The sequence below is a fragment of the Montipora capricornis genome, chromosome 8 (assembly GCF_036669925.1).
Source record: "Montipora capricornis isolate CH-2021 chromosome 8, ASM3666992v2, whole genome shotgun sequence".
Taxonomy (NCBI): domain Eukaryota; kingdom Metazoa; phylum Cnidaria; class Anthozoa; order Scleractinia; family Acroporidae; genus Montipora; species Montipora capricornis.
The window spans coordinates 47,113,165-47,135,664 of NC_090890.1; the positions used below are offsets into that span (position 1 = coordinate 47,113,165).

General features: G+C 41.5%; 2 protein-coding genes across 5 annotated transcripts in view; both read right to left on the reverse strand.

Annotated features, from left to right (window-relative positions):
* Nucleotides 1-3,486, reverse strand: part of LOC138059765 (uncharacterized) — a 12,814-nt gene extending 9,328 nt beyond the window's left edge. Inside the window, exon 1 of the mRNA XM_068905374.1 lies at nt 3,446-3,486. Within this exon, the coding sequence (XP_068761475.1) occupies nt 3,446-3,471 (26 nt within the window). The 5' untranslated portion in view covers nt 3,472-3,486. The remainder of the gene's footprint in view (nt 1-3,445) is intronic.
* A 14,732-nt stretch (nt 3,487-18,218) lies between these two features.
* The window catches only part of LOC138059869 (uncharacterized), an 8,052-nt gene continuing 3,770 nt past the window's right edge, over nt 18,219-22,500 (reverse strand). For 3 of the 4 annotated variants that reach the window (XM_068905515.1, XM_068905516.1, XM_068905514.1), the window contains exon 2: nt 18,219-19,028. In XM_068905515.1, coding sequence (XP_068761616.1) covers nt 18,338-19,027 — 690 coding nt within the window. In that variant the 5' untranslated portion in view covers nt 19,028 and the 3' untranslated portion in view covers nt 18,219-18,337. Of the gene's footprint in view, nt 19,029-19,846; nt 19,924-22,500 lie in introns of those variants that run through there. The other variant, XM_068905517.1, reaches the window with a different exon arrangement.

Here is a 22,500-nt window from a genome sequence, read left to right on the forward strand (position 1 = left end):
ATTTCACAGCTAGCTATGTCGCAATTTCGGAACATTCTTGTGTCGCCTGTCGGAATTTCAGTAATAAATTTTAGCTCGTTGCCCCTCTGACAATCCCCATTCGCTGGAACGACGCCAACGGAACATACGGCCTCTATCTTTAGTACTTTTAAGCCCAGGGTTTTGAGACCTTTTTTAATGTTTAATACCTATTCAGACTACTTGGAATAGTTGTTGAAGTCAATGAAATTCCATCTAAGAAACTATACAAGTGAATAAAGGCCTAATCTGGCAAAGCAATCGAGCTATAATAGCGTTTCTACAATTCTGGTAGTGCAAGAGTCTAATGTTTCTTCCGAGTTCAACTCTGATTTAGTTGTCAGACTGTGCTTTTCTGTAACTATAACAACCCAGGAGGAAGGACATTATCGACCATTCATTATCCGCAAGGCATGCGTTTACAAAAGGTCTGTGAAAAATCATAGTTAGTAGAGGGGACTGGTTATGAAACTCGGCAAACTTCAAAGGGTTAAACAATAGCGCGGTCTCTGATGTTGAATAGACCCGTCACGTGACTCTGACCGTGCACAAGTTCGGCACTCCGACGACTCGCTTATGACTCTGATAGTGATGTATTTCAATAACTCGCTTACGATTTGGAACACCGAGATGAACGCGATCAATAGAGAAAAAAGTATCTCTCTGACAGACTGATGGAGTGCGCGCGTGGGTCATGCAGGGAGAACATGATACGCAAAGCGGAAAAGTCCTCAAAGGGAGTGATGCACTGAATACGTCAATCACATGAAACAATCAAAACAGCAGTAAAATGAGATGTTCGCCTTTATTGGACCCTTATTAGCCATAATTGGCCATTATTGTTAACAATGATCATTATTAAGTAATTACGACGAATTGTGTACGCGCAAATGTTCCGCAGTCCGCAGAACATTCACAATTCTGAAATTCGCTGTCGGTCAGTCTTGACATTTGTGTCGCTTTCGCTAATTCGTTGTAATAGTTTGTCGGTCGTCGCCAGTTCGTGGCTATCATGTCGCCGGTTCAAGGCCATGTCGCTTGTCGGAATTTACCCCTAACAGGGCCTCATCATTCGAGGTGGTTGGTGTGAAATCCACAACTAGTCGTAGAACGTTTACTCGCTATGCTGATTCGTGATTTTGCACCAAATGGTGACATCCGGTTGGCAAACTTCTCACAAAATACATCCCTTAAAAACTAGTGATACAACAGAATACTCAGCCACAAATGATGGAAGAGACCTATAATGGGCCAGTCATATCAAACGACGTAAAAACTGCCCTGAGAACCCCAATAGAAGACCTTGCACCTGACGTGTCCACGGGTCACCATCGTATAATTCAATAAAGATGGTTTGGATTGTTTAGTAAGGGAACAATCGTGTCACCATGCTGCAAATCTAAATAACTCGTCGTACATGTATCAACATGGAATGAAAATAGGCAGTTTCACTTAAGTAAAATCAACACTTTCTTGTCCTTTAGTATTGCGTTGTATATGCAACGGACATTTTGAAAAAAGTATCTGAAAAGTATGGTGACCCGTTATGGTGACCCGTTGAACAGTGACACCATCTGTACACTAGACTTCCGCCGATGGATAACTGTACAATTGGACTTAGGAACTGCATTGTCAAATGCGTCTAAAACAATACACGCGAAAGCTTTGCGTGTGGGAACAATGTCTCTGTTTGCTTGAATACAAGTAATAAGGTAAACTCGCCTCACATCTCGTGCGCTCAAACTCTCAACTTGTACTGCAACGGACATCATCCTCATCACAGACGCTAGATGCTTCGGCGTCTCTATCGATAAACTTCATCATAAACGTAGTCCGACATATCTGTGCAATTAACGCCGCCTCTTTTTTGGGAATAGTAACAACCTATGACCACCTTCTACTATAGCGCGAATTATTTGTTTTCAATTAACCCAAAGATGTATCTTTACCATATGACAAATGTTGAGATTTCACGCAATCGCTACTTCAACCCAAACGAGAACGTTGAAATCGTTATCTTTTTTTCTTTTAATTTTGAATTTGCACTCTTTTAAGAAAATAAGCGAACACTTATTTCCTGTAACGATTTTTCATTCGGCTTACAATCGTTCATTACTCCCAGTCGCTCTGATACGCCTACACGTGTGTGATACGATTTCCCGCCATTGCAGCCACCCAGGACACACATATTAAGAATTCCTCTTTTACACAGTCCCAGACATAATTGTTGGGACACTTCTGCCTCTTCCTTCCCTCTCGATAAACAACATTGAGAGGGGCAGGGAACGCACGAGGAGGGAACAGAATGTGTTGACATGAAGTGTCCCAACTATTTATGTCTGAGACTGTAGCTATCACGCCACATCAAGGCAGACAACGTTTATAAAGTCTCTTTAAATTCCGTTTCAAACTTCTTTCGGTTCGAGTTTTAGTCAAGAAACGTTCTTGGCGGCGAAGCTGATATATAAAGAGGATAACGGTGAATCTAAACCTCGCTGGAAACGCTTTGAAACGACCCAAAATCACAACGCAAACTCAAGTAGCACACAGAATAGTCGAACTACGTCGTTCTTATTGAATTTCTTTCCTATACTTCGATCTTTTACGAAAGATCGCTACATTCCCATACAAACTCTGATATTTCCGCTGCGGTCATTACATAGGGCACTAAATACATGTATTGCAATGTTAACTGCTCGCAAGGAGCTTGTGATGCTTGCGGACAAGACTTTGAATGGAAATATTTACGATGCCCCTGAAGATAACTTAAGTCCTTAATTGATTCTCTAGTTGAAAACGCTCGTGGGACTGCTCTTTGCGTCAAATTTTAGCTCTTTTAATTGCAATCAACTTAAACTCTTGCTTAGCACGATCCCACCATCTTAAAGGACCCAGAAAGTCGTTAAACCTGTTCTTCCAATCGCCCCAAAATTTCTCAATCAGTCCGCTTGAAACAAAGTGTCTCAGTTAAAAGCTCATTATTAAAGTGCCAAAATCCAGGACCACGCTGCACCCTATCAAAATCCGAAACTAGCACTATACAATCATGATCCGAATGCGCGTATGGCCTAATTTCCACAGAAGAAACAAACTGATCAAGGACCTTACTAACCAGGAAAAAATCGATGCGCGTCCGAACAAATGAGTCACCAGAACCAACCTTCCCCGTCCATGTATAGTCTCGCTCGCCTCTATGTCTCTCCCTCCACATGTCCCTTGAATCGTGCCTAGCAGATATCATTTTCAAAACACCAGCGGCAGACTGACGAGCATCCAAATCCCCCCCTTGGTTGCTTGTCCAAACGTACATCCAAAACGCAGTTAAAATCCCCACCAAGTAGTTTACATAAACACTCGTTAAGAAACCCTCCAAATCCTTAAAGAAAACTCGCCTCTGGATATCGGTCGAAGGCGCATAGACACTTACAACGTTAATTGTTTGATCATCCACATCCAGCAAAATACTTAAAATACGGTCATCGCTGTCACTTCGAGTTTGCCTCACATTGTGCTCCAGGCGCGCAAACTAATCAAAACCGCAACACCTCGAGCTAAATTAGTTCCATGGCTAACAAATACCTCACCGTCCCAATCACGCTTAATTTCCATTTCAAGCTCTGCAGTCCAGTGGGTCTCTTGTAAACAAACTATGTCAAAACGGCCTCTTCGAAAAATAGTGAAAGCAGTCTGCCATCTATCAGACGACCTAAGGCCCCTTGTATTTAAACTAAGGGTCAGGACCAAAAAAGAAAAATGAAATATCTGCACTTTGTGTACACTGTTAAGAAGCCGATTGTTTTTAAACATTACTTTTGTCCCTTTGTCTCGCAACAGGATTATATTTTGATCGACGGCTTGGTAATTCGTGTCAGAGTCCGATTCCGTTGGACATGATCGTTTTCGACCATGTTCCTCTTGTACATCCATTTCTACTTCACTAAAATCATCTCCGGTCTTTTCATCTACGGGATTCTTACTTGTTTTGGGATCAACCTTAGTAACAGACACCTTCTCTTTAGTTTTGGAGTCAAAACCAGCAACAGACACCTTCTCATTAATTGTGGGATCAGCGTCAGTGACAAACACCTTCTCGTTAGCTTTGGGATCATTCTCAGTAACCGACACCTTCTCATTAACTGAGCCAGATACGTCTTCTGATGAAACTTCGTGAGATATTTGCTTATCCTTTTGACTACAAACGTATGACATATGGCCTTTTTGCTTACAAATTCTGCATTCGTTACAAACAGGCAGCTGATTGTTATGGATTATGCGGCACCACTCTCCACCAATTCTAATAGAGTACGGAATAGATTTCGCTGTGATAACCATCTTGACCAACCGATTACCATTTTCAATTTCCGAAAGATCATGATCAGCCTTATACTTTAATCTAATAACATCACTCTTAATCTCACCGTATTGCGATAATGATTCCACGACCATCTCATCCTCAACATACGAACGAAGCCCCAAAATGCTGACATTAGTAAACAACCATGCGGGAGATGAACACCAACATGAACATCTTCAAAATCAAACCCTTCGTCAATAAGTGCATCAGCTCCTTCCTTGGAATCCAGCTCAACAAGATACTCGTTATTACCCAGATCTTGGAAAACAGTAATAGAAAAAGAAACATCATGTTCAATCGAAGTCTTCAGTAAACCAACATTCATCTTGTACGGCAACTTAAAAGTGACGCTCCGACCTTTCCTTTCGGCCATCGTGGCCTCCCTGAAGGTGAAATAAACTCTTTCACTTGACGACTTCTCGACGATCACTTAGCTTAAAAACGACAAAAAACTGACAGACAACGTCCTTTAAAACAAGGATAATGAAGAAACACACTCGACGGACAAAACCAACCACAGATAAAACAGATTGACGAGCAGCTAACAGATTATTAACCAATTGACTGCAGTAGCTCCTCTATTAGTGTAATCAAACTCGGTCGTGCTACTTTCAATCCAAAGAGGGAGAGATTAATCGGTCCCTGCGCCATATGTGATTAACCCCTTGACTACGGTAGCGCCTCTTTTAGAGAAATAAAAACTAAGGATAGTCTATAGTTCTGAATTTTTTTCCTTGCTCTTGCTCATGTGGTAAGCACACAGTACAGAACGCATGCGCATTCGTAAAATACGTATTAAGGAAAAAAAAAATGGCAAAAACTCGTTTTGGGGTCCACCGTGCTACTTTCGATCCAAAGAGGGAGAGATTAATGGGTCCCTGAGCCACATGTGGTTAACACCTCGACTACGGTAGCTCCTCTATTAGTGTAATAAAAACTAGGGATAGTCTATAGTTCTGATTTTTTTTCCTTGCTCTTGTTCATGTGGTAAGCACACAGTACAGAACGCATGCGCATTCGTAAATTACGTATTAAGGGCAAAAAAGTTACAAAAACTCGTTTTGGGGTCCCCCGTGCTACTTTCGATCCAAAGAGGGAGTGATTAATCGGTCCCTGAGCCATGCGTGATTTTTTTTTTCCTTTCTAAAAAGGCCCAAAGTGAGCTTTTTATTTACAAGTAAAAAGAAAAGATACTTAATCAAATACTAGTTACAAGCAGAATCTTTTTAAACTCTTACATCGTAAATTCTAACGCGTTGTTCTCTAGTTTGACAAATGCATATCCAATGCACCAAACTCCAGGAAACAAATATTGCGTTCTTTTTAACACACAAACCTTAAACTGAAAACGGATAATTGACTTAACAATAGCTCCAAAAATTGAAAGTATCGGGGTGACTTCCTTGTTAACTGCAGCCTTATGAATTGAAAAACGAGCAATCGTTAAGGTCCAGTTAACTAGATTAAATTCTTTGATAGTTGAATAACATCTTCCGGAATCCAACCCAAGAGCTTAATCTTTGTGGTAAGAGTTAAACTGCTTCCAGTGATCTTGTCAACAAAGCCTTGCACCTGGTCCCAAAAATGACATACCACAGGACACTCAACCAACTCATGCTCGATCGTTTCCATGACGCCACAGCGATGACAATTTTCCGATGCATAAACACCCATTCTATTCAGTTGCAAGGCCGTTAGTAACGCTTTATGGGCAACCTTCCAATTTAAGTCCCCGTGCTTATTAGTGACCAGAGGTGAGTAGACAGTATTCCAAAAAGACGAGTTAAAGGGTGCCTGAAGCTGAAACTTAGTACGCCAGTAATCAAGCCCAGGAATCGAAATTTGCTCACTTTTATGAAGATGCCGGTAGAAATGGCGAGTCTTGCAATCAAGAATACTTGTGGGAGGTTTTCCAGGTGCAGATGGTAAGATAGAAAAACTTGGCTGTGCAGTAGATGGAGACGGAGAGTCACCGTTGATTACTTTCAACTTCCACTTCGCAGGAATGGCTCCGAGAACTTCACTCAGCTCACGTGCAGTCTGATTAAAAGTACGATCTCTGCAGGAGCCATGGTCCATAAGAATCTCATGCACAGCCTTGACAGGCAGAAAGCCCGGTACAGCTTCATAGCAAATATCCTTAACACGAACGAGGCCGCATGAAACCCAGTCTCTGAAAAAGAGAGGCTTGTTATTAACATTGATAAGCTTGTTCCTGAACAGTGGCTCCGAGAAAATATTCGACAACGAATCAGGGACATCTGTACGCTCATGATAACATTTGTGATTGATCCAAGCGCAAAGAAGCTCCTTGTGAAAAGCAGGAACGTTACTGTCGATATTACGTGGGGCAAAGTCCGTAGCAAGGGTCAATTTACCAAGGTGCTTACCTGAGACACGTAAAAAATACGATGTAAAATGCTTCCAATGAGCTTCTTCTCCAGTGAGTAGTCTACGCAGTGTATGGAGTCTAAGAGCCTTTATCTTGAGTTCGAGCCGAGCCACATTAAAAAAACCACCTTCTTTCAAAGGAACGGATAAAATACCCCTATTGATTAACGGGTGCTAGTCATTCCAAAAGAAACAGTACACAGCTTCCTCTATCTGTGTCACTGCCCAGGATGGTAGGGATAGCGACGTAGCATGATATCATAAAGTGGACGTTAAGACCCCATTTATTACCAAAGCTTTATCCTTAAAGCTAAGGTCCCTATTGCGCCAAGCATCAACAATGCTATTGATTTTTTGTATCTTTGATTCCCAGTTTACCCGCGAGCAGTCAATATTCCCGATAAATTGGCCCAGAATTTTCTCGGGAATATAGTGGTTAGACCATTCGAATCCTTGCAACTGATCAGTTCGCCTAGAAAATGCTCCAGACCACAGTCCTTTACATTTACTTTGGTTGATTTTAGCCCCAGAGGCGAGTTCATACCGGTCGAAAACTCGAAAGGTTTCCACAATGGTCGTGTCGTCAGCGAACTGGGATAACTTAACTTCGTTTTCGGAACCAGGAGGTTTAAGACCATGGCTTCCTGGATTTGAACGAATATTGAGAGCCATAGATTCAGCCGTTAGAACATATAGAGGCATAGATAACGGACAGCCTTGCTTTAATCCTCTCTCCAAATGGACAAAAGCAGTTAACCAGCCGTTAACCTTAACGGAACTTGACACAGAATTATATAGAACTTGGATCCACTGGATAAAGGAAGGGCCAAAGCCAAAGCGCTTAAGGCACTTGAACAGGAAATCGTGCGATACTCTGTCGAAGGCTTTCATCTGGTCGACACTTACAACAGCAAGTGGCACAGAGTAAGTGTTAGCATACGCAATTACATCGTGTAATAACCGAGCATTGTCATTGATTGTTCTCCCCCTAATGGAGGCAGTTTGGTCTGAGTGAATGATGAGCGGCAACACCTCGTGTAGCCTATTCGCAAGCGCTTTAGATAGAATCTTATAATCGGTCGTAAGAAGAGTGATGGGCCTCCAATTTTTCAGCTGAGTACGGTCACCCTTCTTGAATAATAAAGAAATTACACCTCGCCGTTGTGACACCGAAAGGCGGCCAACCCGAAACGCATGGTTATAGACGTGAACTAATTTATCACCTAACAGGTTCCAGAAATGCTTATAAAAATTGGTAGTAATGCCATCAAGACCAGGCGACTTATCCTTCTCCATCGCATCAACAGCCCTTTTTAACTCCCCAGCTGTAATCTCTCCTTCACAAGAGTCTCGCGCATTCTCTACAAGTTCGGGGTATGCTCCATCTAGGAATTCTCTTTGTACCTTTTCGTCACAAGGCTGCGCCGTGTAAAGCTGTTTATAAAACGAAAAGGCCTCCCCAAGCAAGCCCCTAGTTTCAGTAACGGTATCCATGTTATCCTTCGTTAAAACACGTATGGTTTGTGCTGAACGACGACATTTCTCAAGAGAAAAAAAGAAACGAGTACTCTTTTCACCTTCCTCGACAAGCTGCGCTTTTGCTCGTATTTTAATAGCCTCTAACTCCTTAAGTTCGAACTGCCTCAAGCCCTCCTTTGCTAAGAGATATTGCTCTATATCGCCAGTAGTACCATTCTTTGCCCGCTCCTGAAGCTTATCCAATCTACTCTGTAAAACAAACCGTTCATGACGCCGAATTTTTCCAATAATCGTCGCCCGTCTAATAGAAATCCGCTTAAAGCTTAACTTTGCTTTCTCCCACCCCTCCAACGGGTTAGCAAATTTTTCGAACTCTTCAACCCAATTTGACCAGCAACGCTCGATTTCCTCTTGGAAAACACCGTCCGCAAGAAGCTCGTTATTAAAGTGCCAGTATCCCGGGCCGCGTTCAATTCTTTCAAAATCAATGGTCAGAGTCAAGCAATCGTGATCCGAGTGGGGATACGGTTGAATATCCGTTGCGGTTACACTTTGGTTAATGGGTTTACAAATAAAAAAGTAATCAATACGTGTGCGGATGAAAAGAGATGGATCTCTTTGATCTCTACTTGTCCACGTGAAATTGCGTCCTTACGTCGTTCCCTCAAAACGTCCACCAAACAAAAACGTGTATTGAGGGCACTTAGAAGCACGGACGTGGATTGACGCGCATTAGGAACCCCACCGAGATTATCCAAGCGCGAGTTAAAAATACAGTTAAAATCGCCTCCCAAGATGTTATCGTTTGAATCCGACAGAAACCTATTCAAATCCGAGAAAAAAGCAAGGCGCTGAGAATCTTTTGATGGGGAATAAGCATTAATCAAGTTAAGCGTGCGATCGTCAATTTCCAAAAGAATATTCAAAACACGACCTTCGTTATCCCTCCGAATTTGCTTCTCATTGTAATCCAGGCGTGAAGCAATCAATATGGCCACACCTCGAGAAGAGTTCGTCCCATGGGCAAAAAAAGCATCACCCTCCCACTCGCGTTTTATTAGCATATCTAAGTCAACCGTCCAGTGTGTTTCCTGCAGAAAAATTACGTCAAACCTGTTTCTCTTAAAAAAAGAAAAAGCCATTTTTCGTTTGTCCGGACAGCGAAGGCCATTGCAATTAATACTAGCCAGAATAGTCATTAATAGAATCAGGAAAAAAAAGAATAAATACGATTTTGCCATCATGGAACATTATCGGTATGGGCCTTTTTAGCAGCAGATGTAGCAGCATTCTTATCTCTTTGCTTACCATCACCCAAGTTTGGGACAGGGTGGATTCTTGCCCGTCGATGCTGAGTTTTTCCGTCGGAATCAGAGTCCGAAATCTGCCTTTTGCATCCCTGAACCGCGTGCTCCGTGTCCATAGCCTCCGATGTATTAACTGTGTCCTTAGCCGTTTCATTACTCTCTTGTTGCACAATGTTTCCTTCATCATCATTAGATCCTTTTACGTTAACAATATCATTATCGCTAGACGTTTTCGCCGGTTCCAAATGTACAACCTCCACTACTTGATCCTCCTGTTTTCTCGGTTCTTCAGCTTGAACGAGCCGTTTGTCACACACATACGACAAATGACCTTTCTCTTTACAAATCCTGCATTCAATTTGCGGACATCGTTTCCTCGTGTGGCCTAACTCTTTGCATTCTCCGCACACAGGTTGCTGGTTGTTGTGGATTATCCGACACCACTCTCCTCCAATCCGAAGAGAATAAGGAATCGATTTCTCGGTTAAGAGCATTCTCACGAGCCTGTTGCCATTTTCCAAGCCGGCTAATTCATGATCAGCTCTGTACTTTAGCTGGATAACATCTCCTTTAATCTCTCCATATTGGGATAGCACCTTTCTGACTTCCTTATCCTCGATATACGATCGTAAACCCATTATGCTGACATTAATAGACTGAGCGTGAGGCGGGTGACAAGAAACATGTAGTTCGCTGACATCGAAGCCTTCTTCAACAAGCGCTTCTGCATCACTCACACTCGAAAATTCCACCAAATACTCTCCTCCTCCAAGATCTTGAAATACCACAATATCCGAAGTAAAACCAGTCTTCAGGTCTCTCAAGTGAATCGCATCGAAAGTAACGCTTCGACCTTTCCGGTCAGCCATCTTGGCTTCCCGGAGGGCAGAACCAAAATCTCTTCTTAACTTGTCCTCAAAACGCTCTTTCGAATAAATATCTTACAAATACAAACCCTTCAAACTCTTCGAGAACAATCACGGAAGAAACTTTCAAAAAACCGCAAAAGATTGCACTAAATATCACAAATTACCACGGAACTAAATCACAACCCCTTGACTGCTCGCAGCTCCTCTGTTAGTGTAATAAAAACTAGGGATAGTCTATAGTTCTGATTTTTTTTCCTTGCTCTTGTTCATGTGGTAAGCACACAGTACAGAACGCATGCGCATTCGTAAATTACGTATTAAGGGAAAAAAAAATTGTAAAAACTCGTTCTGGGGTCCCCCGTGCTACTTTCGATCCAAAGAGGGAGAGATTAATCGGTCCCTGAGCCATATGTGATTTTTTTTTTGCCTAAAAAGGCTCAAAAAGAGCTTTTTTATTTACAAGCCATATGTGATTTTTTTTATGTCTAAAAGGCTCAAAAAGAGCTTTTTTATTTACAAGTAAAAAGAAATTGCTACATTAATCAAATACTAGTTACAAGCATAATCATGATAAACTCTTACATCGTAAATACTAATGCATTGTTTACTAATTTCACAAAAGCATATCCAACGCACCAAATTCCAGGAAACAAATATTGCGTTCCTTTTGACATATAAACCTTAAACTGAAAACGGATAATCGACTTAACAATAGCTCCAAAAATTGAAAGTATCGGTGTAACTTCCTTGTTAAGTATGAAATTAACCGCAGCCTTATGAATTGAAAAACGAGCAATCGTTAAGGTCCCGTTAACTAAATTAGCTACATTCTTTGATACTTGAATAACTTCTTCCGGAATCCATCCCAAGAGCTTTATCTTGGTGGTTAGACTTAAACTGCTTCCAGTGATCTTGTCAACAAAGCCTTGCACCTGGTCCCAAAAATGACACCACAGGACACTCAACCAACTCATGCTCGATCGTTTCCATGACGCCACAGCGATGACAATTTTCCGATGCATAGACACCCATTCTATTCAGTTGCAAGGCCGTTAGTAACACTTTATGGGCAACCTTCCAATTTAAGTCCCCGTGCTTATTAGTGACCAGAGGTGAGTAGACAGTATTCCAGAACGACGAGTTAAAGGGTGCCTGAAGCTGAAACTTAGTACGCCAGTAATCAAGCCCAGGAGTCGAAATTTGCTCACTTTTATGAAAATGCCGGTATAAATGGCGAGTCTTGCAATCGAGAATACTTGTGGGAGGTTTTCCAGGTGCAGATGGTAACATACAAAAACTTGGCTGTGCAGCAGATGGAGACACAGAGTCACCGTTGATTACTTTCAACTTCCACTTTGCAGGAATGGCTCCGAGAACTTCACTCAGCTCACGTGCAGTCTGATTAAAAGTACGATCTCTGCAGGAGTCATGGGCCATAAGAATCTCATGCACAGCCTTGATAGGCAGAAATCCCGGGACAGCTTCATAGCAAATATCCTTAACACGAACGAGGCCGCATGAAACCCAGTGTCTGAAAAAAAGAGGCTTGTTATTAACATTGATGAGCTTGTTCCTAAACAGTGGTTCCACGAAAATATCCGACAACGAATCAGGGATATCTGTACGTTCATGGTAACACTTGTGGTTGATCCAAGCGCAAAGAAGCTCCATGTGAAAATCAGGAACGTTACTGTCGATATCACGTGGCGCAAAGTCCGTAGCAAGGGTCCATTTACCAAGTTGCATACCTGAGACACGTAAAAAGTGGGATGTAAAAAGCTTCTAATGAGCGTCTTCTCCAGTGCGTAGTCTACGCAGTGTGTTGAGTCTAAGAGCCTTTATCTTGAATTCGAGCCGAGCCACATTAAAACCACCTCCTTTCAAAGGAAGGGATAAAATACCCCTATTGACTAACGGGTGCTTGTCATTCCAAAAGAAACGGTACACAGCTTCCTCTAGCCGTGTCACTGCCCGAGATGGTAGGGATAGCGACGTAGCATTGTACCACAAAGTAGACGTCAAAAGCCCATTGATGACAAAAGATTTACCCTTAAAGCTGAGGTCCCTATGGCGCCAAGCATCAACAATATGATCGAGTTTCTGTATCTTCGATTCCCAGTTTACCCGGGAGCAGTCAATATTCCCGATAAATTGTCCAAGAATTTTTTTCGGAATGTAGTCGTTAAACCATTTGAATCCCTGCAACTGATCCGTTCGCCGAGAAAAAGCTCCAGACCACAGTCCTTTACATTTACTTCGATTGATTCTCGCCCCCGAAACACGTTCATAAAGTTCAAAAGTGCGAAATGCTTCATTGATGGACTGATCATCCGTCAAAAACAAAGTAGTGTCATCCGCAAATTGAGATAACTTAAGTGCAGTCTCCGAGCCTGGCGGACGTAAACCGTGTATGTTCGGGTTAGCCCGTATGTTAAGTGCCATTGTCTCAGCAATCAATACATAGAGCGGCATAGACAAGGCACATCCCTGCCTTAAACCTCTTTTCAAATCAATAAAAGCCGTAAGCCATCCGTTAACCTTGACAGAGCTAGAAACAGAATTATAAAAAACGCGAATCCAGCGCATAAAGCTCGGCCCAAAACCAAAAGCCTCCAAGGACCTAAATAAGAAATCATGGGAGACCCTATCGAAAGCTTTCAGTTGATCAACAGTAATAAGAGCGAGCGGAATGTTACATTCATTTGCGTAGGAAATAGGATCATGCAAAAGACGAGCATTGTCATTTATAGTTCTTCCCTTGACAGATGCAGTCAGGTCAGAATGAACAATCAAGGATAACACACGTTGGAGTCGATTTGCTAGAGCTTTTGTCAAGATTTTGTAATCAGTCGTCAGCAAACTGATCGGCCGCCAGTTCTTGAGTAGAGTGCGATCACCCTTTTTGAAAACTAATGATATGATTCCACGTCGCTGAGACACCGTAAGACAGCCAGTGTCAAACGCATAGTTGTAAACAAGAGCTAATTTGTCGCACAGGAGTGGCCAAAAGTGCTTGTAGAAATTAGTGGTTAAGCCATCAACGCCGGGGGACTTATTATTCTCCATAGAAAACAAAGCTTTCCTCAACTCATCCACAGTGACTCAGCCTTCACACGACGCACGCGCCTCGTCTGATAACTTCGGGATATCAACATTAAAAAGGCGATCACGAGCAGATTCGTCACATTCCTCGGCAGAAAAAAGATCCTTATAAAAGCCGTACGTCTCAGCTATCAATCTTGTGGTTGGGAAACAGTGTCCAAGTTTTCCTTTGTTAAGACACGTATGGTTTGCCCCGCTTTGCGAGCCTTTTTGAGCGAATAGAAATACCGAGTTCTTTTTTCTCCCTCCTCAAAGAACTGCGCTTTGGCCCTGATTTTAATAGATTCCAATTCTTTAAGATCCAACTGCTTCAATTCCTCTTTTTTTCAAAAGATATTGCTCAATATCAACGCTATTACCAATATTAGCCTTTACTTGCAGCCACTCAAGTTCACGCTCCAATTTTGCGCGCTCGTGACGCCGTAATTTGCCCCTAATCTTCGCACGTTTAATCGCAATTGTCTTGAAATGAAGCTTAGCCCTATCCCACTAGACCAAAGGGTTGTCGAAAAGGTGTAACTTGTTTTGCTACCCAGACCAGAAATGCTCAATATCAGCTTGAAACAAAACATCGGAAAGCAAGTCATTGTTAAAATGCCAAAAGCCAGGCCCTCTCCTTACACAGTCAAAATCTAATGTAAGAGTGACACAATCATGATCAGAATGAGCAAAGACCTTAATCGAGGTGTCAATTACAAAGTGAGAAATAGAGCGGCTGATAAAGAATTTATCAATTCGGGTGCGCACGAGAGAATTATCATTAGGATTCCGACCAGTCCAAGTAAAACTCCGTTGGTCCTTATGACGAACCCGCCAAATATCGATTAGGTTATGCTGCGAATTCAAAGCAGTCAAAACAGAAACGGCAGACTGTCTAGCGTTTGGGTTCCCACCCAGCTTGTCCAAGCGTGGATCAGCTATACAATTGAAGTCCCCCCCCCCCCCCCCCCCCGATAATGTATAATGTTAGCGTAAACATTGGACAAGAAGCCCTCCAAATCCGAAAAGGAAATTCGTCTCTGGAAGTCGGACGAAAGCGCATAAACATTTACAAGGTTGATCGTTTCATCCTCTACGTCCAGTAAAATATTCACAACACGTCCATCACTGTCACTACGAATTTGCCTAACATTGTAGTAAAGGCGCGAACTAATCAGTACCGCCACACCTCTAGATAAATTTCAATATCTGCAGTCCAGTGGGTCTCTTGCAAACAAATAATGTCAAAACGAGCTACAAAAGAAACAAAACTAATTATGTTCCAATACAAAATCATTCACCACATCTTATTTACTAACTCATTATTGTACAAACTGGAAAAAGTTTCGTCTCGGCACTGTCCATTTTGCCCCGCAATACATCAAACTGTTACACACCTGTTTGTTGAATGTGCGCAAGCGTCAATCTTTTGGTCTGAATTTCAAAATTGGATTTTGCAATTATGCAACCTTCAGTTAGATCTGCCCCCCCCCCCCCCCCCCCAAAAAAAAAAGTTATATATGGAATTATTCGCCAATTGAGTCCACCATGTTTAGCTCTCAATCATCTCATAATACTCGGAAAGTATTTTCTTTGTAATAGAAAATATCCTGCAAAGGTTGGTCAAGACAACGTGAACATAGGCGTTGTTGCTTGCAATATTTCGGCTGGCCAACACCAGCCTTCTTCAGGTTTATTGAATGGATAAATGCTAGTAACAAGATCTTTATATTTACCGGAAATGACATAAAAATGCTACGTGATGTGTTATAAAAACGGAAATGCATAAAAAAGAGGAGAGAGAATAATACATGATAACAAGATGAAAAAAACAAAAGAAAATTAAAAGGTAGCTAAACTAAATTACATTTCATCTCTTCTGTTAAGGCCTGCAGGCTCCAGTGTTTTTCCTCTGTGTATGAGGAATGCCTCACGAGCCTTTCTGATGGAGTCACGACTAGTGTGTAGTTGTTCGAGCGGTATAAGGATCATGTGATCCTCCGCGTGACCACTGGTCAGGAAGTGTCGTGAAACCGCAGTGGGGGTATAACTACAAAAGGGGCTTATGTTAATGCACCAAATAACGATAAATCATCTCTTATTGATTTCAAAAGATTAGTGCAGGATAAGATAGAACTAGAAAAATCCATAGCAGTTACCTCGGGACAACGAAAACTTTTCTTTGCTAAATGGCAGAATTTTACACACATTCTTGTTGATTGTACATAAGAGTGTTTTCCGTCAATGTACCGCATTTTAATTTTGGTTGTATTCAGTAACCTTGGCAGTTTTTGTTTGTATTGTATACTGTGCAATATTATAGCGATTGTAAGTACTTGCAACTTTTGTTTTGTATCTTATTTTTTCTTTCTACTTCGCATTGTTTTGTATGGTTGTTTGGAAAGTACAAATACAAGTAGTTTCTCAAAGGACTTCGAGGGCCAAACTGAGTGGAAGGAAGACATTTTGCAAGAGATGTTAGGGAGTTTTAGTTCTTGGGAAAACAAGGCTAAGTAGGTATCTCAGTTTTGGTGAGTCGGTTACAGCATAGCCAGGAATATTCTACGCGAGTTTTTCTGGAAATTGTATGAAAAAAAAACTAAATGAGTTGTTTTACAAAATCGTCTTCTTAAGACACATATTTAATTACCTTGATAAAGAATGTTAAATGGCAACATAAAGGCCTGCCTCCCGCTCTCCTCCCCCCTTCCCCCCCTCCCTCCACCCAATGGAAATTAAATGGCAACATATAGAGAGTCTCGTATGCCCGCTAAAAGTACTAGAATTTCTCGCCATTGCATGTTAAAATTGACAGAGTTTAGGAATCTGCTGGCACGAAATGTCAATTCATTAGATTTTTACGTTTTGCTTGCATGAAGTTTACTTAGACCCCATTTACACGGGCTACAAAATCGGCACAACATGCCGCATGGCACTTTTGGCACCGTGATGGCCATTCTTAGGCTAAACCAAGCGGTCCCAAATGAGTTGTGGCTCTAGTGCACAAAAATGTTTGGGGTGCCGATAATACCCACCTGGAGGTAGGATAATCGAGTCACTGCCGATATTAATATCCGTATCAAGTTCGGGCATTTTGTCATAAATCCATCCCTGGTACATGTGTAATTGTCACAAAAATGGCGTCAAACACGTTCTCGTATGCCAAAGAAAAACTTGAAGACTGGAATAAGCTGACCCGATGAGATACAGAAGTCAGAAGCAAGTCAGCGCTTAGCATTCAGGAGCAGCGCGGTGCCTTGTTGTATCTCGCCGCGTTATTTCACCCTCAATCTCGTTCAAAATGAATTGAAATGTGTCTCTGGTAATTCGGAAATTCACATAACACTGTTGTTCATCAAACTGCGCGTCTGCCATTTAAAATCAGGCCTGAATACTTGGTTTCATCCACAAGCTTCTCTGTCGACATCTCTAACAGGCCACATGCGTCTTAATGACAAAAAAGCTCTCTTCCACTGTTTTTCTAATGCGTTTTTCTTGGACATCTTGATATGTTTCCTCCTTGAATCGAAGGCGACAATAACGTTTTTAACGTTGTGACTACTATTAACGTTTCCTCCTTGAATCGAAGGCGACTATTCCTTGATGTCTATCCGCCATTTCAATGATCCCTTGATGTCTATCCAATTCCTCTCGGCTCCAATTATTTTAATTGGAACCGAGAAGAATTGCGCAGCCGGAGAGAAAATCTATAGGTGTTGGTTGGGTAAATGGGTTTTGCCCTAAAGGGTTTGAGTACGATGCTAAAAATATGGTGCGCCGTGCCGATTTTTCAGCGCGTGTAAACGGCGATTTAGTAACAGATGCAGTCTTTCAAGACTTTGACTATAAACTGAATGCATTATCCCATACCATTATGTTCTCGTTTCATAGTTGCCTGTCCCGTTGGGACGTTTTATGACAAGGAAACTCTCAAGTGCAAGGCCTGCTGTCCCGGCTCGTACCAAGACCGAGAAGGACAGACCAGTTGTCTGTTTTACTATGGGCAAGGAAAGAGAAAATAGCTACTGACTGACTTTTAGTCAGACGACTCTAATGTGGATGGTAGAGCTTTGGAAGTCAACATTAATATCAAACTGATTTGTCCAAATTTATCTTCAAAACTTAAATTTAAAAGATCAAAATTGAAATTTAACGACACCTAACGATACGCTTTTAACCTTAAGATGTAGCGAAACTATCACTTGTATTGTCGCTTATGTTGTTTTAAGCTGCTCAAAGGCATTTGTATGTTATTTGAAATACTGCTAGGCCGGTAAAGTTGTAATACATATCAGAGCATTTTTGAAGTATGGAAACAACGCCTCTAATTTGCAGGGTTTCTCTCGCTCCCGAAACATTGAATAGTACGTTGTTGTATTGGATCACCGATGCATCAGATGACTTAGTTCCAAATACCAATAAAAGTTTAATAAGTCTGGTTTTCTCTTGTTCTATTGAACTGTAAAACGGCGCTTGCAGACTTCAAGACGCATGATCAATTGCGAAAAGTTGAACACATCATAAAATGTGTAGTGGGATAATTTTTCATTTAATTGCTAGCATGCAAAAAATACTTGGCGTGAAAAAAAGATGCGTGGAGAACCAATAAATTCTCTTTTGAAATAAGGTAGAAGGTAGAAGACTGCAATCGATTGAAAATTGGCTGATTGTCATTAGTTATTCACGCGCTTCTTTTCTCAGAAAACAATACGATTCTCGTACGTTTTCATATCACTTTATTTGTAATGCTCAAAAGCAGATACAAATACCCTCATATGCCTTGTCTACTCTACTTTAAAACGCTGGCTTGATGGGGGAATGGAATGCCTGAATATTCTTCATTTAGCGCAGAGCACCCTAGCAAAGGGATGCGTATAGGAATCTTTAATATACGCTTTGCTGGCAAAGCGAATGGATCTTCCTGCTTCCAGCTCATTGACTGCACGAATCACCACGCCATTATTAGGTACCCCGCTACGCCAGCTCCTAACTGCCGGTGTGATGTCGAACTCCACGAAGCCTCCTGGGCGCAAGGGAAAGATTGTAACCGGATTCCATTCTTGCGGGACTGCCTCTGCGTCGGTTCCATCCAAACCTAACCACGGAGAAGCCCAGTTAGCCCCAATGTAGCGCCTGGAGCTGGTGGCTTCTGTCTCACGCCAGTCTTTCTTCACCAAGTGCACCTGCATATAGCGGGGAATGAAAGGAGTGAAAGTAATGGAGTGCCAGCTAGCCTTGTGCGCGTACACATAGTACAAGTACATCTTGGCGGATTTAATTTTGGCTGACGGACAGGCGCTTGGAAGGGCTTCAAACTTTACCAGAGAACGCTTGTTGGGATACTGCGGGAGCTTCGAAACAATAAGGTACTCCAAATAATTGAAATTGGTTGATGAGCGTTCCAGCGTCACATCTGCTACTGCAGCAAGCGTGTACAGCGTACCCGCTCCCGTGTTATAAGTTGTTACACCCTGTGTTACAGGAACGAACAACGCCACCAACAGAATAGCTTTCGCCCCAATCGCCATGCTGCGGAAAAAACAGAATTATTTTACTTATTTGTTAATTGCTGTAATGCACAGAAAGGTAATAATATCCACGTGAAGTCCTTTAGAAAGGAATAATTAGTTAGTGCTGACAGTATTTTAATTTAGTGTCCCCTATTAGTGGGCCTTCCATGGCCAGCTGGAAGACCTGACGCTGAAATAAAGTTCATCATCACATCATAAGGTGGTAGGAAGTGTGGGAATGAGGATGTTCAACAGTTTCAAAAATTCTTCCTGAAATCGACGAAACCGAAGCAGAACGCGAGAGAGATGATATCCATATTGCCCAACCGAATGAAAAAAATAGGCTCGAAGTTAAAGTAGAGGCAGACAATTGCGGAAGAGTTTGTCTTCTTCTCCGACTTCTCTCGCAAATTTGAAGTTTCCACGGAAAAACACCGAAAAAATTTTAAAGAAAAAAATTACAACCTCACGCAACAATCATCGGCAAAAATACTATTTCGAGTCTTAAGGAGCACATGAACCGAGACAGACAACCAACCTACTAGAATTTCATAACAATTTTGGACATTTTTAATTTCACAGTCTTTGCCTCCGAAACTGTGTTGTAAAAAAGAGAGTTGTCTTACCGGATAACACATCGGAATTCCGACGCAGTTTCAAAACATGTCGTAAGGTTTTCGTAATCCAATCTGTAATTTTTCCTTTTCTGAATTTTCGGTGGCCTTTAGCCTTCTTCGTCCGAGCTGAAGCTTTTCCTTCGGAGCCGCTAGACAGCTATTTATTTTCAGAGTGCCCCGGAACTGCACAATGCCAACTTTCCGAAATTAAGACACTCACCTGTGTGAATCTCTCAATGAACGTAGAAATTTCGCGACAAGGAAAGAGCTTTCTCTTTGTACTTAGCTAGGTTCCACGCTAGTTCACTGTGGACGGATTTCAAAAGGGTAGAGTGGAACAAACATCTGAACTGAACACGAAAATGAGCTTCCATATCGTGACAGGTTGCTTTATTCCTTTTCTAAAGGACTTCACATATATATTTTGTGATCTAAAATAAAGCTGTCCTTGATCTGCCTGGAAAATTTTGAACTGCGATGAAATGATTTCACTTCCCCTCGGAAACAGTAGGGCAAACATTTTATTTAGAGGAGAGTATTTAGTTAAACGCGAGCGCCTCTTGTATGCAAATATTGAACCGCTTAATTTGATGTTTACATTGTGCTCAGCTGAGAGAAATCAAAGCAATCGACAAATATATCCTTTTCATTGTTTTTGTTTTTTCAACTCATTATACTAGCTGTGTAACACAGATATCTGTCGTAAAATCGCAAGGCGATTTGTACCGCTTATTTAAAACAAAATTAAAACGCTTGTTCGCTGGGGGCACGTTTGCCTCCAGCAATCTCACTAAATTGTCTGACTTCGTAGAACCATATTGTCGTATTTTACTGTGTATTACTCTCAAACCTGCCATTTTATGAAATTCTAAGGAGTAGCCTAACCGCATGGTTAGCCTTAGTGAAACTTCTCTCGGCCTACTATATAATGCTACGGGTAACCTAAATAGCGTTTCGGTCAATCTGAACAAGTTTGCGATTTAATCCTAAGTAGACACTGGCGACATTGGCTTGCTCTCAATAATTGTGCTGGTGTTGGTTTAGGTAAATCATGGAAAGCGAACCACTCAAGAGTCGGCGCTTTTAGCCTAAAAGCGTATCAAGTTAAAAAAACTTTTAAGCGTTTTACTAACAACTACAGTGATTCATGTCTTGATTGACGGACGTTACTGCCTCAGTGCTTTTGAACAATCACATTAAGTGACAGAAATATTTAATTTTGACACCACTGCGTGATCTTTGACGCTATTTTATATTTACGAAAAAACAATGATGACCACGAAAAGCAATGAAAGATTTGTTGAATCCTTCATGTGGTTCTCGTAATACCGCTCTTGAAAGGTCCTTCTATCTTCCTGAACTGCTCTGTTATAACGCCGATAAAATGCAAAGCAGGTTTCTCTGTGTTTACTTACCAGTGGTACATCATTTCATGAACGCATTCAGCTTTACCGAATTCTTGATTAAAGCTGAAGCTGCATATTATTCAACGTAATGCCGTGTTAAATTTATTTCCCGACCTACTCTGCAATCTACAGTCCCAGACATAATTGTTGGGACACTTCTAGCTCTTCCTTCCCTCTCAAAGTTGGTGTGAAAGATTTTGTTACTGAACTGCGATAAACAACATTGAGAGGGACAGGGAACGCACGAGGAGGGAACAGAAGATGTTGACATGAGGTGACCCAACTATTTATGTCTGAGACTGTCTTTGAGAAGGAATGTAAAGAATTTGAGTAGGTGTTAACAGATTGCGACATAGAAATGTGCTTGGGTCACAAGTAACGCACTTAATATATAGGGCACTTTGTGACTTCTTAAGTTTGGGGATATTCTATTTACTGGGTTGCCGTAGGCAATCCCAGTCTAGAAATGGAGGGCATTTGTTCGGTGTTATTGTTATTTTTTCCTTCCGTGTCGGTAAAAGTCTTGCCTGTCACTCCCCTGGTAAGTGGTATCTTCGTGCATAGAGCCTTCTGCGCGTATTTTCTTAGGATCGAGAGGGTAGTGGAACTGCGTAGATTTCTCTGGTGGACACAGTAGAATAATTAACTTAGCCTGCAATGGCGTCGAAAGTCATGTAACGCGAATGGCGTTTTACTGGATCCTTAAACAAGTCAGTTGGATAAACTACGCAGGCGGTGAAAACCAACACCTGGAATCTCAAAAGCGACGAGTAATGGACTTCGACAACAATCTGTCGCCCGTCGAGCAGAAATCAAAGTGAGCTGCATTTCTAAAATAATATTTACCAAGTGTGCTGTTATGTAGAACACTGAAACCAAATGGAAAATTCTCTGGTAACTTTTGGGTTTAACAAAGACAGAGAACGAATCGAACACCTTAAGTGGATCTGTGATCAACTCTGCACAGTCCTCAGGTAATGTGACAGCCAAGAATTATTTGAAAGAAAGCTTGTCGTTCATTTTGTGCTTCATTATTCAAGGAAACGGTTCTTCATGGAAACGGTTTGATCCTGAAATTTTAGTTTGTTGTAATATTGCGCATATTTGACATGATTGAAATTTTTTTTTCACGCACACAATAATAGCAAATATGTTGTTTGTTTCAAAAAATTGTTCGCTGGAAAAGGTGGCCTTTATGAATTCATCATGTTTTATGATATGTGTGCTGGATAGTTTTTATGGCAATAGTAAAGCATTTTCTTGTTATTCAAGGAAAATGTTCTTCAGGAAAGGGTTTGAACCTGAAGTACATGGTAATTTGACACGATTGAGTTTCTTGTCTTCACGCACGCAATGAAATAGGAAGAGGTTTTCGCCTCTAAGAGCAAATATGTTGTTTGTTTCAAAAAATTGTTCGCTGGAAAAGGTGGCCTTTATGAATTCATCATGTTTTATAATATGCGAGCTT